Below are 21,906 nucleotides of genomic sequence, written 5' to 3' on the forward strand. Positions count from 1 at the left end.
TCGGGGGGATGCCAGCTGGGGGGTAGAGTGGGGCCATCTCACCTCTGGGTGCTGCCCCCAGCGATAATGGAGCCCAAGCGTCAAGCCCTCCTAGGCGCCAAGGTCTTTACATCTCGTGTCATTCTTCTGATAACTGGGGAAGTAGCATTATTCCCACTTGACACCTGAGAAGACCAAGGCTCAGGGAAGGAGAGTAACTTGCCCCAGCTCGCCCAGCAAGGGCAGCAGTGCCAGGATTAAAGCCCAGGTCTGCCTAGCTCTGGAACCCTATCCATGACCCCTCTAGGCCCCTTTCCTCCAGCCCTCCCAGACCAAGGCCCCAGTCTGGCCTCCCCGGTGGGCCACTGTGTGGGGTTGCAGGGACACTGCACTTGGCAAAGATAGGAAAATTAGGAGGAGTGGATGCTAAGCCGCCGACCCCAGTCCCCACTGGCTGGAGTCTGACCATACCTAGCCGGCCTGGGGCAGCCCCAGGACCCCAGCTTAGGAAGAGCACAGTCTTGGCGTCAGGCATCTTGAGACTGATTCTGAACTTTGCCACTAATTCACTCTGGTTCCCTAGCAGGTTAAGTGACCCCCTCTGAGCCCTCTTTTCCTCATCCAGTAAACAAGGAATGGAGTGGCATCATATTAGACTGAGTGGGTTTTGCTGTAATAATAACCTTTAAAATCTCAGAGATTTAAAACCACTTTGGTGCATTTTTTGCCCTCATGGCCATCGGGGGGGAGGGTTGGTCTGTTCTTCATTGTCACTCCAGACTGCAGGCTGAAGGAGCTGCCACCTCTCAACCTGTCCACCCCAAGTACCATGGCAGCAAGAAGAGGCCTGGCCAAGGCTACACTGGCTCTTAAAGCTCCCTCTTATAAGTGACGCGGGTCACTTTCACCAACAGTTCATTGGCCAAAGCAAGTCACGTGGCCATGCCCAACCTCCAAGGGAACAGGGAACCCCACCTTGTGGTTGAAGACCTTCGCTTGTGGGACAGAGAGGAGTGGTATCTTTCCCAGGGGTACACAGCATGATGCAGCAGAGCCAGAATGGGCAGACAGACTCCCTCACCCCTAGCTGAGCTCCCCGCACCCCAACGCTGCTTTTAACAAATGAAAAAAAGCAGCAGATACCAGTAATACCTTGACTTTATTAAGGGCTTCATAAGACCCAGATCAAATTACATCTCCTGCAATCGAACAGTAAATTCAATTCTGTTCAACAAATGTTCTGTTCTACACCAAGAGGGCCTGGGGTGGTCTGGGTGGCCCATCAGGCTGGGATCCCGCCTCTCACTCAGCACCTTCCCTCATCCCTCTGGAAGATGCCATCCTCCCTGGCTGGAAACTGCAAGTCTGCCCTAGAGTCCAAGATGAATGAACCCAAGATGAGTGAGCAAGGTCTGGGGAGGTGGAGAGGGTAAGGGACAGCGGGCAGGGACAGTGACTTAGGACTTGGAGCGCTTGAGTCCACAGCCACACAAGGCTGTGTGTCCTTGGGCAAGTCCCTTCCCCTCTTTGGCTTTCAGTCTCCCCCCACTAAGAGATTGGCCTAAGTCCCCATCCCCAACCCTAACAGAAGGGTTCTGAGAGCTTCTTTACCAGCCAGTATTCCCCCTTCCCAAAGTGAGGTGGCTAGTGTGGGAGAGAGGGCCTTATGCATCTACTGTCCCTCACTTTCCACTTAGTGGGCCTGTCAGACCCCACCCTCCCCTGCTGTAGCTCAGTCAGGGGAGACGGACAGGTACCAGGCAAAGACCAGGGAGTGTGACGAGGCACACTCCCTCCAAGGAGGCTCACTGGTCACTAGCCATGGCACAAAACAGACAGCCTGTAGGTTGAACCCCACTTCCCACCTTCTCCCCTTTGGCCCACCATTGACTACCACTGAGCTGGAGAAAATCCAGGAGGACTCCCTGGTGAAGGAGGAATTGGAGCTAGACCCTGAACCACAAAACTGGGCCAGGATGGGGAGCAGGTTGCGGGTGGAGAACAGCAGGAGCAGAGGCTTGGAGGCGGGGTGTGTCTGGAGTGGGTATGAGTACAGACGTTACCTGGAGGATATATTGACACGGGGAAATGTGATTTCCATGTTCTAGTAGCAACACACACACACACACACACACACACACACACACACACACACACACTCGTTCTCCAGCTGCAGACACAGGCAAGAGATGTTGGGATTGTTCAGGAGGACAGAAGAGCTGTCAGCCAGGATTTCATAGTGTGGAGAAAGCATGTTGCTGGAAGGTCCAGAGAGGCTTCTGAGTCCCCCGCCCCCAGGGACTGTGGGAAGGGCCCTCTCTCCCCAGTGAATCAATAACAGCAAGAACAGTAGTAACTCTTTTTGGCACTTTACCGTTAGGACACCGTCATCTTATTCGAATCTCACAATGGCCCTGCGAGGGCAGCTCTGTCCCACTGATTCCCTGATTCACAGAGAAGGCAAGATTTGCCCAAAGCCCGTGGGTGCATGACATCTGCTCGCACCGTCTGACTCCATGGCGTATCTGTGCCTGCTTTTCAGGAGTCTCGTGCGCCGTCATCAAGGGGAGTTCTTCTTTTGCAAATAGATGGAGCAGGGTTCTGGCCCAAATGGGAAACAACGCTCAGTTTCCTGCTCTGTGGCTTTCCTCGACTTCTCGAGTTTGAGACGTTTCCCAAGGCCACCCTTGCTCAGCCTTCTGCCCAGGCTCCCCGAGACCCAAAGCCCCCACGCCCCTACATTCCTGCAGGGCCTCTTTCCCCGGGAAGTTAAGAGTGTGGCAGTTCACGGGCACGGGGCCGGCCAGGACTCTGCTCCCCAGTCTGTAGATCCTCTTGCTGCAGTTGCTCACCCATCGGGGGCCCTCAAGTTTGTCAGTGCTTATTCCGCATCTGAAGCTGTTGAGAAAGTGCGGCTTCAAGTGGGGAGGCTAGCGGGCTCCAGAATCATTGCTTATTAAGTCAGAGCACGACTTAGATCTAAACCCCGAGGTACGATGTGGTACTTTCTTGGTAGAAATTGACTGTTACCAGTCACTACTTGATACAAATTTGGGCCTTTATCATCTGGCCTTAAGAAGGAACTGTTAGCACATTTTCCAGATAGGGGTTGCCGGAAGCTCTGGGCGTGCCTCAGGTCCCCGTGGCGTGAAGATTGCTCTGGCTTCTAGATCCAGCCACTTCCTCATTTGCATTTTTAGGTCAGTTTGGTTTCTTTTTCTTCTTTTTTTTTAAGTTTATATTTTTTAGTAATCTCTACGCCCAACGTGGGGCTCGAACCCACGACCCCGCAATCAAGAGTCGCATGTTCTACCAACCGAGCCAGGCAGACTCTCTGGTGGGTTTGGTTTCTTTAGCAGTGCAGCTCTTTGAATACCAGCCTGCACATGATCAGAGAGAAGGTGTCTCCTTAGAGCTTCTGTGTAGCTTTCTAAACACTATTCATTCAGGCTTCTGTCATCCATTCGTTTATTCAAAAAGTCTGTCTTGAGTGTCAGGTACTAGGGTTACACCGTGAAAGAGGGTGTGAGCTCTCAGCTCTCTTTCCACAAATGGAGGACTCTCTCTTCCCCCCAGTTCAGTTTTCCATCAAAAGTGGCCTCCGGGTGTGGACCCAGATGCATGAGTCGACCACAGCTACTTTTTTCCAGGTGGTATTTTCCTTCTCCACAGTCCTCTCCTGCCTGACCCCTGCCTTTAAAGCCCCCCAGGGAGGCCAGATTCACTCTAGACTCAGTCTCTAAGATGTCTACTTGCCCTCCATTAACACAGACGTGGGGCAGCAGGGGAGAGCCTCCGGCATCTGCACCATGGCTGGTCCACGCCAGCACCTGGACCCTCCTACTGCTTGCCCCCCCTCCCCCAGTCCTCACCCAGCTGTCAGTGTGACCATGCATGGCTTCTGCCCTCTGGGCCCACCCTGCAGGACTCGCTTACTCCCTCCGACAACCCCCCAGCCCTTCCCCTCACCCCAGCCCCGTCCCGAGACATCTCCATGTTCAGCTGCGGCTGCCAGGCCCCACCTGGCCTGCCCCACCTGGCCTGCCCTGCCACCAGGCAACTCTGGTCTGTCCTCTCCCTGTCATGATGGCATCTAAGGGCAGGAGGAGCTGGTGGCCCAGGACCAGACCCTGTGGGGCCTGCGGCGCCGACTGGCCCTGCTCCACCCAGACAGAGCTGCAAGGCTCGCCGCCCCCTGCCGGATGCCTAGGTTGCTATGGCGACCCTTGCCCAGTTTCCCTGTGTGGAGACCATCGGAAAATAACAGCCAAGACTGTTTTATTCTGTGTCCCACCTGGGAGCCATTTAAGCCTCCCGACTCCTTTTGACACGTAATAATTTTTTTTCACTTTGAAGATTATCCTGAAATCTCACTTCCTCCTCTTCCCCTCACTTCTGTCCTCCGTGGCCGTCGCTGAGAGCCTCGGGTCTTCTGTCACATCTGTGCACACGCTGTGCCTGTGCTTACACGCCGTGTAGACAGCAAATGGGCCTCCCCGTGGTTGTCTCTTGACAGCAAAGCCCCAGGGGCCAGGAGCTCTGTACCCCTTGGCCTCAGGAATCAAGGTCAGGGTCAGGATCAGGCCAGGTCACCCTATGATTAGAATTGCTATTTAATGTTCTCTCTGTAACAGCGATCAACTTGGGAGTAGAACCCAGCCTTGGAATGAGAATGGAGACCAACGCGGGTTCAAGTCTTGGTTCTCCCACTTTCCAGCCAGCTGGAGTGGGGGGAGGGGGGCGTCTGGCAGAGTGGCCACATCCATGGTTGCGTGGGTGGCATTCCAGCTCTCCTGGCCCAGGTGTGTGGCCTGGTGCTAGTCACTACCCTTCTGTGAGCCTCAGTTTCCCCTCTATAAAACAGGGCCAGTGATGTATCTGCGTCGGAAGGTTGCTTGCATGTGAAGTGTCTGGCACAGTGCCAGGCACACAGCAGGGACTCCCTAAATGCTAGCTCGATGGCTAATGTTAGTAATGTAATTATTATGTCTGGGTGATCTTGGGGCTCAGTCTCCTCACCTGTAAAATGGGGTTAATGATGCTACCGGGGGCCCCAGCTGCCACCTGATACCAAAGTCCTCCCAGCTTCCCACGCCCTCTCCCCATCTGCTGTCCATTGGCCCTGTCTTTCCTAGGGATCCTAGAACAGAGAGAGGGAGGGAAGAAGGGAGCAAGGAAATAAATCGCTCTCTGTCCGTCCATCAGTTAGCAATGGTGGTGTCAGTTTTCATAGAGAAGGGGAATCTGCAAAGTAGTCAAAAAAATATTTCCTCTGTGACTCCAGCAGCCCAGCTGTTCCCTTTCAAGAAAAGCGCTGAAGGCTGAAAATAAAATCAAGGAACAATGATAGGAAAACACAAGGCAAGAAGGGCGGGGTGTGGGGAGGGAAGGGCAAAGCAGACAGGGAAGAGAAAGGCACGGGGCGTGGCAGCAGAGAGGATCCCCAGGTGTTACCAGCCCTGTCCTGGGCTTAGAGCGTTCAGCAAGGCTGCCACTGACCCAGCACCTGCTCTGAGCCACCAGCCACTGCATGCCTGCCAGAACCTGGGTTCAAAGGCAGTGCCAATGAAAGAAGCTCTCTGTGAGAGTTAACACTGGGTGCATTTGTGAGTCTTCCCGGCCCAACCTCAGGGAGAACCTCAGGCCCCCGGGCCTTATAGGAGGCATCTCAGCTATGGGTTAAACACTGGCTCAGTGCTGGGGAGGGAGACCTTGGAGAGGAATTTCTAGGCTCCCACTCGGCTTCTGGCATATACTGATGCTGACCCCATGCAGGACAACTGTGGCCGCTCCATGGGCCTTGTACTCTGTCCAGCCTCTGCACCTTGTACCTTCTGTTCCTTCCTCCTAGAAGGTCTGTTCCCCTGTCTACATGTCAGGACTTTACCACTCCTGCAAGACTGCCTGCTCCAGGGGAACCCCTGGGATTCCCACCCCCCAGGGTTCATCTCCCCTCCCTTCCTGCTCTGATGACTACCCACCTTGTTCAGACCCTCTTGTAAGCTGGGCCTGCCTCTCCACTGGCTTGTGCTCTGGCAGATGGACTGGATCCCTTTCAGCTCTGGCTTTCTAGTGCCCTCTGCCAGGGGCAGAACAGCCTGGGGACCATTGTAGGGCCTGGTCTGAGAGCCTCCAGGGGCCTTGGGTTCTCAGCAGGTCATTCGCCCATCCCTAGACTCCCACCAGGGAGGCCTCCAGGGAAACTGCCCCTTGGCTTCAGCATCAGCACCTATAAAATAGGCGGTTAGACTACATAAGTTCTAAGTCCCTTACCATACACCCAAACAGCCGGGGGCCCTCCCCACACCTCCACACTCTTCAGCTAGAGTGTACCTGGGGCCAGTCCCAGCTTTGCCACTGATGTCTCTGTGACCCTGGGTGAGTCACTGTGCCTCTCTGTGCCTCTGTTCCCTCATCTGTGAAGTGGGCCACTAACAGAGCTTGCCTCGTTTTGCTATTGAGAGTATGGAACAGTTCATGCCTAGAGTATGGGAGGGCCCTGGTGCCTGGTACAGAGTAAATGCTTAGGAAGTGTTAGGCATTTTTATTTTTCTCCAGGGTCTGTGGCTCCCTTCAGGGCCAAGTTTAGAGGAGCACAGCCTCCCTGGCCGGGAGGCTAATCCCAGGCCAGGCACTTAAGGCTGTCAAAGTCCCCACCCTTCTTGGGGGACAGAAGTGCCGCAGAGGCCCAGTGGAGGGCATGTTCCCTGCTGGAACTTCAGGCTGGGTAGGGGACGGGAGAGTCATCATGGTATGCTCAGCATGGAGAGATGTCTGGGCCAGAGGCTGGCCCTCAGATCTTGCCCCGCATGCAGGTTTATACTCTGCCACATCTGCTCTCAGGAGAGAGGGCTGGCTGGCCTCCGCTTTGGCTCTCCTGGGGGTGGTTCCTGCCCTGCTCCACCTGCTCATAGATTTGTGACCTAAATTTGGGGCACAAAGAGGAGGGAAGGAGAGCTGAGTCCTCTTGAGAAATCGTGAGCCACAGCCTATTCCCCTCACCCCTCTCCTCCTTCCCCGTCCACACCCCCGACTCCGCTCTCTTGGTTGCCATGACAGCAGGGCACTGGGGACAGAACCAGAGTATGCCAGCATGTGTGCCCAGGGTGGGTGGCGCCTCTGTTTCACGCCCGGGTCCTCCTGCAAGCTGGTGTGTGGCGGGCTGGGGTGGGGGCTGTATTTGGGTGGAGTTCCTTTGGGGCCACAGTCCTGGTCCCCGCATACTTCCCTGACATGCAGCTAGAGCACATGCAGGAGCAGTCAGTGCCTTTACTGACTGTGGGGGCCATAGGTGTTTGCCCCCTCTGCAGCGGGTCTCTGCCCCATCACACCCCCAGCAGGCTCATGCAGAAGACCCTTCACCACTCTCTCATGCTGCTGGCCCCTGCATGAAGCAGGCCGGCTAGGCAGTGCTGTCCCCGTTTATAGATGGGGAAACGGAGGCCTGCTCATGTGCTGGCTCCTTCGCTGGCTCCCCTAGGCAGGAGAGGTGTCAGAGGGGCATTTGGGATCTTACTTTCCTGGGCTGTCTCTTCTTTCACACCTGAGGAAGGCTGGTCAATGTCCACCACAAGGAGAGAATTATCAGCAAGGTGTTTCACTTTGCTTCTCTTTAGACTTTGGTTCCCAGGGCTAACCTCTGGCTGAAGGAAGGGCCACCAGGCTTTCTAAAGTAGGTCCGGAGCCACCTTTCCGGTGGGACCAGTAAGACATGCGTGGGCACAGAGTGGGTGCCGGTGTGCAGCCCGGCAAGTGTGAGGGGCCAGACTGCCTGGGGGCGGGAGGGCCAACATAGTGGGTCTGAATTTGTTCAGGATGCTTCCCACACTTCAGACATTACCGTCATTTCTCTTCAGCCATGATATGTGCAGGGAGGGACATGCCTCCCTCGCCGCAACCTCCAGCATGTTCACTAAATGTGAACATATTCCTGCCAAGTTCAAGAGTGGAGAGAGAGCTTGGCCCTTGTGGAAGTGAGGTCTGCTCTTCCGCCTGCTGCTTGGGCTGATGACAGAAGGAGCTGGTGAGGAGGAGCCGGCCTCAGGGTCAGCCCTCCATCCCACCCCATCCTACCCACCCCATTGTGCACCCCCGGGGACCCTCTCCAGCCCCGACTTCCTGGGCTGTGCTATGTGAAGTCTGCAAGCTGGCTGGCCAGGGCTCCTTCCTACCAGACCCCTCAGCCCCCTTGTTTGGGGAGTGGGTGGGTGGTCTTCTCCACCCCACTCTCGTCGTGGGGAGCCTAGAGGCTCCCGGACAAGTGAGTTCCGGGGGTGTGTGTGCGGAGGAGGGGTGTCTGGGTATGCAGAGGGAGGTCAAGTCTGTGAGTCACTGGGAAATTTCCTGAGGGCACACCGGGCCTCTGTCCCCACTTGTCTGATGAGCCACCACAACAGTACAGGTATTTATGGCTGGTTTTCGCGCCCCAGCAGGTGGTGTGAACACACTGCCTGAATGTCTCTGTTTTGGTTTGAGAGTGTGGGGGCTCTCCCATTGTCTGCCTTCCAGATCTCTCCACCTTGGGCGGCCAGCCTGAGCCTCACGTCACTTACCCCACGGAGAGGACCCCACCGGAGGCCCTCCATCTGACCCCAAACCTCTAGGACCGTCACCTGGGTCAGCCCTGGCTGCTGCTCTTGGCTGCAATAGGGTGAGTCAGCTCACCTTTCTGAGCCTCCGTTTTGTCATCTGTGAGATGGGCACAGCAGCTCCTTCTGCACGTGTTGCTGGAGGGATGGAGGGAGCCAGTGCCGTGTCCAGCAGCTGCAGGAACAGCCAGTGAGAAGTTGCCCAGGGCTCGGCCTGCTCCTGGCTCAGCCCTGCTCTGGAGCCCATTTCCTGGCACCTCAGGGCGCATGTGCTGGCTTCTCTCTTGCCCTCCTGCTGTCATTCACACTTTGTAGCAATGTCAACCTCATTTCCCAGGAAACAGAAATGCCACAAGCAGATGGGCCCAGAAGGAGCAGGTAGATGCTCAGGCCTGCCTTGGGGACCCCAGGAACCAGGGTACCCCCTCACCAACCTGACCTCCTGGGCTCCTAGGTCAGCATGGGCAGAGAAGGGATAGAGAGGGAGGGCACTGCCCACAACAGACCCCAGTGGCTGCCTCAGCACAGCTGGGAAGCCCTGAAGGAGGCCCTGGGTTTTCCGTCTGGACCGATGGGCCTTGGAGAATGGGGGGAGATACAGAAGAGAGTCCTGCTCAAGACACCAAACCCCGACACATACAGCCGAGCGACACATCATGTTTAACCGTGATGCACACAGCACAGATCTTCAGCACAACACAGTGATATTTCAACAGCAGCCACAAACATTGGATACACACACAAAGCAGACACCACTCTACCTACTAAACTCATGATCACAACGGCTTGCCCTCTAGAGGGCTAAGCATATGCGGGACCCAATTCCCAGGGCTCTGAATGGATTACCTCAGTAATCCTCACGACCCTTTGGAGCAGGTGAAGGGGCTTGCCCAAGTGCTCTGCCCAGAGGAGTCCATATTCCATAATATTCTCCCGTGTATCACATTCACTCATTTCCCTGTTTGCAGATACCATCCCCCCACCCAGCCCCATACTAGAGGGAGATGAAGTGGGATGGCAAAATCCTGGGTATCCAGCCTGGGGGTGGCACCAGGCTCTCAGGAAAGACACCCCTGTCTCCCAAGTCGCTGCCTGAGATTTTTCCCTCGGCCTGCTGCCTCTGGGCCAGTGCTGTGGCTCCTCACGGGGTACAAACCCCAGACCATGGCGCTTGGGGGGGCCATCTTCAGTACTTCCCCTCCCTGCCCCTATACTGTGACTGGCAGGGTGGCACGCCCAAGAATGGCAGGAAAGACAGTGCAGTCCACACAGCCAGAAGAGGCCCCACAGAAGCCCCGGGGCCCCGAGGCTCCTGGGCTTTCCTCCCTGCGTACCCCCCTTCTACACGCCCCCGTGAGCCTCTCACACCTCCGTGTAACCTGACCACGGCTGATAGTTCCGGCAGTCCTTACCAAGATGTGACCCTTCCCGCCTTTGAGGTTGTCCTCCTGGTTCTCCCCTGAACCCCCGGACAGCCCTGCTCTCCCACCTGGTCCAGCACAGGCAGCCTTCCTGCTCCCCCTTCCCTCTCAGCTTCCAGCACCATCCAGGGGGCCTGGTTAGGGTCACCTGCTACCTGTCCGGGGGTGCAGCTTGCCTTCTCTCCCCTGACCCTCTGAGTGAAGGAAAGTCAGCCCGAGAGATGGAGGGAGAGACAGAGACAGGAAGGGGTAGACCCTCAAGGGGTCAGAGAGGGGCTGATGCTGAATTCTGGGGGCCACAAGGGGCTGTGGCCTGACCTGACCAGTCCATCCCCAAAAGTACACCTCCCGCTCGGGTCCTTGTAGCAGCTGATGGCCTTATCCCTGCACCTTCTGTGTGCTCTCTGCCCCCCTGTACCCCTGCAGCCATTCAGTTTGGTGCAGTCTTGGAAACCCGACAGACGTATTGGGTTTCCCCCACAAATGACCTATGTAATCCTGGGCCAACGAGGTCCCCTCTCGGAGGAGGGAGGTATCCTTAGGGCTCTGAGTGAGCACCCAGTCCCAAGAGCCATCCCTCCCTGCCCAGGCCATCTGGCTGCTACTACAGGCACTTGCCCCAGCTGGCCCTACCCCAGCGGGCAGGTGATGGGCAGGCAGGTGCCAAGGACCAGGAATTCTTGGGCAGGAAGAGAGCTCCTGGGAATGCCACACAACAGTGGCTGTCAGAGCGCTTGTCCCAGTTGTCACAACATAACGCTGAGCATGGAGCGTGAGCGTGAGCGTGAGAATCTCCCCACCTCCTCCTGGGACGGAGTCCAACTGATGTGGGGCGAGGCAGGGGGCCGAGGCTGCAGGCTCCAGCACTGACTTGTGTGGCCTCTGACAGCTAGGAGGCCTCTTCGTCCATGTGCAAAACAGGCTGCCATGGGACAGACCAAGGCTGCACAAGATAAGGGGTGCAGAGAGGACCCCCAGAGGAGAGGCCCAGCCCAGAGTGTAGCTGACAAGAACTTTCAGGATTCCCTTCTTTCCTCTGGGAGCAGGAAACCACTTCCAGAACTAATGTACTAGTGGGGGACAGTTCAGGACTAGAGAGAGGAGCCTGTTGGCCACCCAAAGCCCAGGTGATGTGCCCAGCCCTGCTCCCTGTGTGGCCTCCAGCAGGTTATGTGTGAACTGGCTGCCCCTTTAGGGCCAGGCTGGGGAGAGGGGTGACTTCCTAGGCCTGGACTGCCCCCCCTTTGCCCTGTGTGGCCTTCGGCAGAGCTGAGCACGCCAGGGGTGCCCAAGTGCCCAAATCTGGCTGCCTGGTTCCACTTCCCTGAAGGAAGTATCCCAGGGACTGAAGACCCTCAGCCTGAGAGTGGGGTGCCAGGCTCTTCATCACTGAGGATCCAAAATCCCAGCATTCCCCTCCACCCCTTCCCTCCCTGCCCATGCCCGGTGAGGCCTCTCTCTGTTGGCAGCTCTGCCTCCGGAGCCCTGCCTCCATCTTCCTTCTCTGCTCCCTGGGGGGTGGGGATGTCCTGTGTGTGGTGGAGCCTGGGGTGGGCCAAGCCCTGGCAGCTGGGCACCTTTCTCCTTCTCAGTCCCCCCCACCGCCGCCTTCTACTAATATCCTGGACGCAGGCCTTAATGGAGCAGAAAGAGAGCCTAGCAGAGGGAAGCCTCAGTAGGCCTGATCTAATTAGGAGCTCCTATGAGATTAGGGGGACAAGGGAGTGCCCTATGCACCTATCACAAACAAATTGTCCTGGGACCCTCCTCCTAATCTCCCAGGGTAGGCACAACTATCCCCAGGTGGCATGAACGGAGAGCGGTTCAGAGAGGGTAGGTGACTTGCTCAAGGTCACAAGCAGCAAGTGGCTTCCCTGGGATGCATACCATGTGTATCTGGGCCCAGTCCCCGGTTCTCCGCAGCCCCAGCCTCAGAGCTCTCTGGGCTCCCTAGTGCTCTCCATGCTGGTTTGTCAGGCGTCTGCGTGCACACCGCAGTGAGGGAGAGCTCACGGGTCCGGTGCTGGCTCTTTGAGTCAGTGGATCTGCTCAGTACTGCCTGACTCCCCAGGGGGTCAGGAGGAGGGAGGGGGCAGGGAGCGGGGCCAGCCAGCCTCTCAGGCCCTCATCTCACCCACCCTCATCCATCTCCCTCTGCAAGCAGGCAGGGTGTTGGGGAGTCCATGCCTTGCCTGGCGGCCAGCCGCCCCTTTGTTAGTCTCAGCTAACAAGCTGTTTATGGGTGCGACATGACACCTGCTTTCTTTTTTATAACTTCAATAATTTATGGGCATATTAGTGGCCAGGCGGCCGCCCTGGGTCCCAGCCAGACGGGACGGGGTGATACAGCCGGGCGCCTCTGCTGATGTTTACTCTCTCCCACCATCAGTTATTAAGGAGCTAGCCTTCATTTTTGCACATAATTACATGCATCGTGACGGTTCGAACTCCCCTGCTCTTAGTCCCTCTGGAGCAGGGCCCGGCCTGCCCAACAGGGCTGAGCCGGCACAGGGGTCCAGTTGGCTGGAGGATGCAGCAGGCAGGCACCGTACCTGGGAGACAGATTGTGGCAGCCTCAGCTCCACACCCCCTCTTGGGGAAGCTGGAACCACTTGGGCCAGCTCTGGCCTTCCCGAGGGCCAGCTGTCTATCCCCACCATCCTGGGGTCAGGCCTCTGCACCTGCCGTTCTCTCTGCTTGGACACCATCCCCCACCCTCCGTACAGCTGGTTGACTCCTACTTAGCGTCTGGATTTCAGCTCAGCCTCCACCACCTCCCAGTGATCCATCCTGACTCCGGTGTGTGTGCATCTCCCCACACTCTCCTCTTCTCCACCTGCATCACACTGCATTAAGTCTTGCACGCTAGACCGTGGGCTCTTTGGGGGCACGGAGAAAGCTATATCGAACGTTTGTTGAGTGAAGGAGTGAATGGATGGGTAGATGGATGGATGGCTCCCCCGCCTCCCTCACCACCAGTGAGCCCACTGAAACACCTGCCCCTTCCCCTCCAGGAAACCCGTCTTGGTCGCTCCCATCACACACCTTCTCCTTGAAACTCCTCCAGATCCTCCTCGGCTGGGTTGAAATTCCCCAAAGGACAGCAAAGCCTGGGCCCTCCATCTCTGCCCCCAGCACCAAACAGAGGGCAGGTCAGGATGGAAGGAGGGCCAATGGTGATCATCTCAGCTCTGCTGTGTGACCTGGGGAAGTTGCTGTTCATTTGTTCATTGGCCACATTGGACATGGAAGGGGGCACATGGAGATAATAACTGTCCCTACTTTGCTGGGTGGGGTTGAGGCTTATGTGACATGATTTATAAAAGCACCAAATGCAAAGCCAGGTGTGTCATAAGCGCTCAAACAATACTCCTCAACCTCGACCATTGTCTGTCTGGGGAATGAGTCGATGAACTGAATTGTGTTGAATTGAATCCTCTTATTCACACCTTCTCTTGTCCACACCTCCGTGTGGCCCTAGGCTTGGCCCTGTAAATATTCCAGATTGATGAATCAAGACTCCCGGCACCTCAATCCACACCCAGGAAGGGGGAAGAGGACCAGTCTCTCCCGTGCTACAGAAGAATAGAGGGGGGCCGGGGAGGTAATGAGACCTCCTCCCCCAAGGGGATGGCAGAGTGAGGAACCAAGCCCTGGCCTCCCACTGGACTCGAAGGCCTGGGAAGGTCTCCCTGGAGACGCTGTGCCTCAAAGTCCTCCTCTATAAGAAGAGAGAATAAAAGAATAGACCCATGGGACTTTTGAGAGGATAAAATGTGTTGCTTAGGACCACCAAGCCTGCTCACGGTGAGCACCTCAGAGTGTGGGGTTGTGGGGGGGCCTGCCTCTACCACTCCCCCTCCCTCTCTCTCCAGTGGGAGCACTCCCCTGGAACCAGTATAGGTCATTCTTACGCATGTTTTTAGACTTTGCCTATATATATGGGTATCTATACACAATTTATAAGGTTTGGGACTTGCTTTTAAACCTTATATAGGTGGTACCATCTTATACGTATCTTTGGCTTTTTTTTTCTTGGCCTTGTGTTTGTGAGATCACCCAGCTGATGCGTGGAGCTCCAGTATGTCCATCTTCAGGGCTGCTTAGTATTCCACTGTCTGATTAGACACTGTTTTAGAGATACACATGTAGGGTGTTTCCAGTTCCCCACTGGTACAAACTCTGTGTACACTTGTGAACATTCCTGTACTTGTCTTCCGTGAATGTTCTTCCAGGGTATATACTATAGAGTGTGCATCTTTTCAACTTTACTTGATAACTGCCAACTTGCTATGTCATTTCTCACCCTGACCAGCAACAGGCACTTTGCCTGCATTATCTCAATGCCCCCAGCCATATTGAGAGAAAGACACTTTTGCCCATCTCACGGATGGAGTATGTATGAGTTAGTTATCTGTGGCTGCATAACAAATCACCCTGAAACTTAGTGGCTTAAGACAACAAATTTGTATTATCTTACAGGTCTGTGGGTCAGGAATCGAAGTGATGCTCAGCGGGGGGCCTTAGCTGGAGGCTCCAGGTCTCTCACAAGGCTGCAGTCAAGGTGTTAGCCAGAGCATCAGTCATCCAAGGCTTGAATTGAGCAGGGTCTGGGTCCATGTTTGCTCCTGTGGGTATTGGTAGGTCTCAGGGCTTCGTGGGCGTGCTGGTTAGACATCAGTTCCCTTCCATGTGGGCTTCTCAACAGGGCAGCTAATAATATGGCATCTGCTATGTGTCATAGCGAACAAGCAAGTGATGGAGAGAGGGTACCCAAGATGAAAGCTAGTCTCTTCGTAACCTAATCTCAGAAGGGATACCCTCTTAGAATCTCTTCATTAGAAGTGACTCCATTAGTCCAGCCCACACTCAAGGGGAGGGGATTGCATGCAGTAGGGGAGATGCCAGAGGTAGGGACCACTGGGAGTCATCTTAGGGAGCTGCCTATCACAGGACAGCTGAGGCTCAGAGAGGTGAAGTGACTTTCTTAGGGTCACACAGCGGTTAGAGATAGAGCCAGAACTGGAACTCAGGACTGCTCGGCTCTAAGGCTAGACACCTTCTGAGCCGCTGCCCACTGGCTTTGACTTAATAACAGGTTCCGACTTAAGTTAATAAACAAGACTGCTGCACAATGGAACTCAAGACAAGCGCTTAATGAGTGGATTTGCTAATAGTGCTGCCTGTTTGCACACATTAGCTCAAGTGCCCCCTGACATGATCCATGGGGACAGCCGAGCCCAGGCTCTCAGGAGAAGCTGCTCTGCCAAGCCTGGAGCCCAGATTCCCAAAGAGCCAGAGAGTGGTCCCTTTTTACAAACTGCTTTTTATATTTGCTTTTTTTGTTTTTGTTCTCAACTTAATCATTTGGGTGTTTTTGTGATTTGGTGGGGGGGAATCTTTTTGTTTTTATGGAGTGAACACTTCTTGTCTTTTAACTGCAAGGTCAGGAACATCAGGAGGGACTTCGGGGTGGGCAGGGCTGACAAGCCCCTTCACTGGCCTCAGACAAATTTCCTGCTTCTCAGCTCTTATGGATGCAGCAACCTGGCACCCAACCCAACAGGGCTGTGTGGCCAGGCTGAGTAAGGGCCATTCCCCAGGACTTATGTCTCTGCAGGGCTCCTGCCCTGGGTCCTCCAGGAGCCTTTTGGTTTCCCCCAGTTCTCAGTGTGATTCCAAGTAGTGGAGGCTGCTGCCTACATTGCTGCTAGATAAGTGAATGTCACGGATGCTGGGACATTTCCAGTGGAGGCGTGAGTGACCAAGGCCCCAAGATAAGGGGAAGTGAGAGTTGAGGACTCCAGTGCCCCTGTCCCCATGCCCCGGCCCCGCCCCCCTCCTCTGGGGAGGGGAACTACTGGTACCTCCTGATTTGTGGATTTCAGTTGGGTTTAATTTGCACACATCAGCCCCTCTGGAATCTGGGCTCTCTGCAGAAACTGGAGGAGACACAAGATCAGTCCCTGCCTTGAGGGTGTTCCTGATTCTCAGAGGATGAAGAACTTGGTCGAGGCTTCTCCTAGTGGGAATGCTGAAAGGAACCTTAGGGTCAACCCCTGTATTTACAGAGGAGGGGCTGGGGGGCCAGGGAACAGAGAGCAACCATAACAGTATAATAACCATTTATCAAGCACCCACTGTGTGCCAGGCCCAGCATCAAGTACTGGATGTATATTAAGTCACGAGATCCTCACACCATCCCCCATGAAATGTGTTCTACTGATATTCTGTCTTCCAAAGGAGGAAACTGAGGCCCAGAGAGGTACCCAAGGATACAGAGCAGGAGACTGAGGTGCTCAGAGTAGGCTTCTGGAAGGAGGGGGCCACACAGAGCCCTGAATTGAAAGGGAAGAGGGGAAAGGTGGGAGGAAATGGGTCGAGAGTCTGAGAAAGCTATCAGTGACAAGACATGCTTGGTGGGGGGCTGCCAGGGAAGAGGATACCTCAAGGAAGCGATGGGGGCTTTCTGCACCTCTGCCCTTGGAGTCTTGGCCTCAGCCTTGGCCACAGTGGGTGTCCCTCCATTATGATCAGTGCATCTCCACATGTGCTATGTGCAGAGTCCCTTTGAGCTGAGCCCCGGTGCCCTTCCCTGGGGCTGGGTGCCCCATGCAGGACGTGGAGGCCAGGAGCTAGGGTGCACCTGGATGAGTGTCTTTTCCCTTGCAGGTTCCGGGGCCTGACCCTCTGTAACATGCCTCAGTGGGACTCTGGCATCTGGCTCAGGGAGGGGCTTCCAAGGGGGCAGGAAGGTCCTAACCCTGGCCACACCTCCAGGCCCACCTCCTAGAGGGACTTCTCTGCCAGCCCCTTCAGGTGCCCCCATCTCCTGCCCCCTCCACAGCTGCACCAGTGCAGGGCCCTGACCTGTGGACTTTCTGCCACGTCCTGATCCACTTCCCTCTAGCCGAGTCTTTCTGACCTCATTATACCCGTGGCCTCAGCAACCCCAGCATAGAGGGCTACCATAGCCAGAGGTGAATGTGGGGCTTCTGCTACTCCTGGGGGGCTGCAGTGCCCCCAGCTCCTGGGCTCCAGCCTCCTAGGAACTCAGAATCCTGGAAGGAGCCCCCTCTTGAGGCCGCATCCCATTCACCCCGCTACCTAGGTGGGGCCACAGAGACACCACCTCCCCACCCCTACCATCCCCTCGTTGCCTAGCTGGGGCAGCTTTCACCCAGGGAGCATTGGCAGCCCCTCAAGGTCACACAGCAAGTTATTTAGAGCATTCAGAATCAAATTTGTGGTATACATTGGGACACGGGGTCCACTAGCTCCACAGGGACCTCCTACTAGATCCTGGCTCCAACCTGCTCCCCAGCCCTGCTCCATGCCCTGTGCTGCCTGCCCAGCCCCCCCAAACCCCCCTGCCCCCTGGTCTCTGTTTTTCTTGCTAATTAGAGGTCTCAGCAATGACTCCACTGTCCCAGCCATTTTAGAGCTGTCATTAATTTCAAGTGGCTTCAGAAATAATCATCATCGTAAAACCCGCGGGCTGCTGGGCTGCAACTGGGCAGCACCAGCACGGAGAAGGCATACAGGCAGACCTGGCTGTGCCACCCATTCATTCCTGAGCCCTGGGGGACTGGCCCCTCTTCCTGCATCCTCAGCCGCCCAGAGTGGGGGGGGGGGAGCGCAGCGCTTGGGCTGTGACATCAGACACACACTGAGCTTCAAAGCCCAGCTCTGCCTCTTACACAGTGAACTTGGGCAAGACAGCAGCCCTCCCCAGAGCCTCAGTTTTTCATCTGTACAGTAGGGATAGCAATACCAGTCTTGAAGGGCAAAGTATGTTAAGTATAGCTCAGAGCCTGGCTTACAGTAGGGGCTGAGTAAAGGTTCGAGGGCCCTGTCCCCTCCTTCAGAGTCCTCTGGCAGACCCGCTTCAGTTTCTATGCTTTGCTGTTCTCACTCAGGCCATGGCAGGCTGGCTTCTTCTTCTGGCCATCAGTTCCTGCTTTATTGGGACTTGCTGAATTTTCACTCTGAAGCCAGGATCTGCTGTGTGTCCACTCGTGAGACAGGTAGGTTGAGGCCTGCTCCTGGGAGCTCCTAGTCTGAGGACAGAGAGAGAGGAGACTGGGGCCTTGCTTCTAAGGCCATTTTAGTTTGGGGAGGGGAGACAGGAATAGATGAGAATGGTCTCAGTTTGGTCTTGAAGCATGGGTGGAAACCAGGCAGAGGGCACACCATGCAGGTGGATCAGCAAGGACTAAGGCTTGAAAGTGTGGGAACATTCTTCAGCTGTAGCTCCAGCCTATAATCCGCCTGGTTGTGTCGGTTAAGCCGTGGGCCAGGCCACTCCAATGTTTCACATTCTCCATGGCCCTGGGATCCCTGAGAGGGCTCTGCTGGGCACCACCCCACCAGCAGGAGCTGAGAGATGCCTGTTCCACAGCTCATGCAGAGACATCTGACTGGGTGAGGACCCAGTGACAGGCCTCCCCACCCTTTTATGGGGTCTTTGGGTGACAAGGCCAGCAGCCTGCACTCCCACCAGGCCCAGGCTGGACCCTTTTCTCCGAGTTCTTCCCCCATCTCCTCCCCCACCCCATTGTCTCCATTGGTGAAGTAAGAGAGGGAGTTATTTCTTTTGGAGAGACAGGCAAGGGGGAATGGCCCGGATACCGTGTATAATGGAGAAAATAAGGCTGCGGGTCAGTTCCAGACAAGGCTCTTTGGTCACCCCTGCTGCCTCAAGGCGCGGAGGGATAATGGTGGGCCCCAGAAGGCCCCACCCCCGGACGCCGACTTCCTTAGCCAGCATCTGGGGCTTGGGGGTGGGGGCAGTGGGCTCTCCCCCATTTCTCCTCCGAGATCACTGAGGCTGGGAGCAGGTGAGTCGGGGGCGGAGATGCCGTGGCCGCGCTGTGCCTGCGTCAGTCGCCGCACCAGGAATAGCCCCCGCCCCCGCCCCCGCCCCCCAGCGGGTCTGCGCGCCCGGCGGGCGCCTGGCGGAGCCTTTACGCAGCAGCTAGAGAGCGTCTATTCCTGTCGGGCTGGTGGGAGGAGGCGGCGCAGGAGGGCGGGAGCTCACGGGTAACTCACCAGCAGCCGGGGTGGGGGAGCTGGGGAGTCTGGGAAGGGGGTCCAGGCAGCAGAGAGTTGAGGGACCAGGGAGCCGCCTGCGCCGGGCTCTTGAGAGAGACGAGGACACCTGTGCCGCCTCCCCTCTTCCCCGCCCACCTGTAAGTCCCTCTGCCAAGCCTGCCCCCTACTGGTTTACTCAGCCCTGAAAGGCGATTCAAATTCCCATTCCAGGCTTTACTCGCTGTGTGACCGCAGGCAAGGCATGTAATCTCTCTGAGGCTGGGCTTCCTTCTCTCCGTCCCGGGGGAACAACAGCGCCTCCTCAGAGGTTTGTTGGAGGATGAAGGGAGAGCGCACAGCATCCGCACCTGCTAGGCCTAGGATAAGAATGGACACGGGACGGTTTTTCAGGCAGGACTGTCCAGACCAGTGGTGTGGCAGTGAGACTGAGAAGTACCCGGAATCTGTTTAGCTGGAACAGAAGGTCTGTGCAACTGTTTGGGCTGTGTGTGTGAGGCTGAACAGTGGAGATGGGAGATGGTGTTGGGGTTCAGGGGAGACTGGGAGCCCCACCATGCCAGTCAGGTATCTGCAATGAATGTCAGGCAGGCTCTGCTGGGGGAGGGGGACACTGGCAGCAGGATCCCGGGGTTTGTCTCAGAGACTGAGAGGCCTTGGGTCAGTCTCCTCTTCCCCAGCCTCAGTTTCCTTCTCCGCCTGCCAGAACCCCTACCCTGTGGGCTCACGGTGTCAGGAGCACTAATGTGCTAATGGGATGCACTCTCAGTAGTGGAGAAGGGTGGAATGTGCCAGGTGGTGTCAGCATTGATGGTTATTCTAATCAAATTAACTTAGTGTTAAAGGGCATCTGGCTTCAAGGAGATGGAGGGGACGTAGAAGGAGGTGAGATCCTAACGGTGGTAGTCCACTCCGCAGACTGCCAAGACAGTTGATCCTCCCTATTTGCTGATCAAGGAGGATCTGGCTCTCTGAGGAGTGGTCCCATTCTCTAGGCCCATCTGAGTGTGTGGCCCTAGCCCAGGATCCTCTGGATCACTGGGATCAAAGTGAGGGATAGCCATACCCAGACTCAGGCTCTTCACTGCCCTCTGCTGGTGCGTGGGTGCCGTGCCCGTGGCCGGAGCCGGCCATAGCGGCCTGCTGCCCTCTGCTGGACAGGAAGCCGGGTTGGGCGGGGATCCGGGCTGCAAAGGGCCGGGCAAGACCCCGCTTGGGGTAAAGCCGCCGAGCTGGGGCGCCTTCCTCTCGGTCCCCCCCGGAGCTGCCCTCTCTGCCTGCCTGGCCCCAAGGCCGCCAGGGTGTGGGCCCTACAGAGATTCGCGGACATTTGGAGAAGAGGGGCAGGACAGAGGCTCCGGGCCTGACCCTTCCCACGCCGTCCTCCAAACAACCCTGGCTGGGTGGGGAGCCTTGCCCGTTCACGTGCGTGTGTCCGTCCACACGGCAGTGTGCAATGACCCTGGTCAACACGTGTGAATACATTCACGCGCTCACGTGCACACGCATGTGGCCACACAAGAGGGTGCGTGCACCCTCTGAGTGTGCAACTCAAGGAGGACCGTAGTCCGGACTCCCCTGGGTCGGCCTAGCCCGGGATTCGCCCAGAGCTCGGGACTCGGAGGGGCGCGGCCGGTGCGGGGCTGGCGCTCCGGGGCGCAGGCTCAGGCGCGAGCCTGGCGCGCCCCTCGCCAGCGTCCCCTCTGCCAGTTTCGCTGCCCCATCGGTGCAGGGCAGTGGTTGGGGCGCTCCTCGCTCTCCGCCCCCTCCGCTGAAAGAAGACGAGCCCCCGGCCCCCCCCCCTTGGTTTTGCGGCCGCGCCTTCTCCTCCCCCGCCCGGCTCCCGCCGCTCCTTGCTCCCTCCCTCCCTCCCTCGGTCCCTCCTCCCTCCCCGGCTCGCTCCTCGCTCCTCGCGTTCCCTCCCCGCGCCGCGGCAGAGCGCGGAGCCCGGGCGGGAGCTGGTGCGGGAGCCGGAGCGGGCGACCGGCGACAGCGCAGGTGGCAGCGGCGGCGGGTCCCGGCCCCGGGCCCGGAGCGCGCGGAGTCCCCACCCGCGCCGCTCCGGCCCCTCTCCCGCCGCGGGGCTCCGAGCAGCATGCGGGGCCGCTGCCTGCCGGCCTCAGCCCTGGCCCCGGCCCCGCTGCGGAGCGCGCCCGGCCTCGACCCCGGCCCCAGCGGCAGAGGCGGCGGTGGCGGCGGCTCCAGGTCGGCTCGGGGCGCAGAACCAGGCTCGCCGAGTCCGCATCGCGCGCCCTGAGCGCGCCCGCCCCTCCGCCCGCCGGGGCCGCGGCCTCACGCCTCTCCACTCCCGCGCCCTTGCCCCGGCCCCGGCTCGGGTCCCACCCGCGTGGGGCAGACAGACGGACAGACAGCCCCGCGAGGGCGCGCGGACTGCCGGGCGGAGGTGTCGGACGAGGAGGAGGAGACGGAGGAGGGGGCTGGGCAGGGGCTGAAGCCCGGCGGGGGAGACATGCGATTGGTGACCGAGCCGAGCGGACGGACGGTGCGCCCGAGATGCAGGTGAGCCCGGCGGCCGCGGCCCAGCCCCGCGCGGGCAGCCCCGCGGCGAGCTCCCGTGGGGGCCGCCGTTGGCCCGGCTGCGCCCTCCTGGGGCTGCGGGGCACCCCAGCGCCACCAGATTCCCCTTTGGGGTCGCACCCTCCTCAAGCCTCAGAAATGAAGATTCTTCCTTTCTCGTTCCTCCCACCCCACCAAATTCCATGTTGGCTAGCTGGGACGCCGGAACTGTGGAGGGCGGACCCGCCAGGGTCCCAGCCGTGCTTGCCCCCCCCCCCCCGCCTCATGCCCCCTCCCTTCTGAGCGCTATTCATCCTGGACGGTAAGCCCCTTGCTCAGCGGGTGGCTGC

The 21,906-nt window shown here is 57.6% G+C and overlaps 1 protein-coding gene and 1 long non-coding RNA gene across 7 annotated transcripts in view; one reads left to right on the forward strand and one right to left on the reverse strand.

The window, feature by feature from the left end:
* The window catches only part of LINGO1 (leucine rich repeat and Ig domain containing 1), a 75,581-nt gene that overhangs the window by 36,900 nt on the left and 16,775 nt on the right, over window positions 1-21,906 (forward strand). Inside the window, exon 2 of one of the 6 annotated variants that reach the window (XM_088024897.1) lies at window positions 8,488-8,629. The exons of 2 other annotated variants lie outside the window; for them this stretch is intronic. Coding sequence is in view for 1 of the 4 variants with exons in the window: in XM_088024896.1 (XP_087881022.1) it covers window positions 21,554-21,559 (6 nt within the window). In the remaining 3 variants the exon portion in view is untranslated. Of the gene's footprint in view, window positions 1-8,487; window positions 8,630-17,922; window positions 18,016-18,806; window positions 18,829-21,244; window positions 21,560-21,906 lie in introns of those variants that run through there. 3 more of the 6 variants (XM_088024899.1, XM_088024900.1, XM_088024896.1) reach the window with 3 other exon arrangements.
* On the reverse strand, window positions 14,480-19,145 carry LOC114206290 (uncharacterized). The gene is made up of 3 exons (XR_003608592.2): window positions 19,040-19,145; window positions 17,812-18,048; window positions 14,480-14,616 (listed from the first exon to the last, which is right to left on the reverse strand). It is a non-coding gene; the product is annotated as an uncharacterized LOC114206290 (long non-coding RNA).

Source organism: Eumetopias jubatus, unplaced genomic scaffold, assembly GCF_037043125.1.
Source record: "Eumetopias jubatus isolate StellerSeaLion01/CBP00866 unplaced genomic scaffold, mEumJub1_p1.0 scaffold_7, whole genome shotgun sequence".
NCBI classification, from domain to species: Eukaryota; Metazoa; Chordata; class Mammalia; order Carnivora; family Otariidae; genus Eumetopias; species Eumetopias jubatus.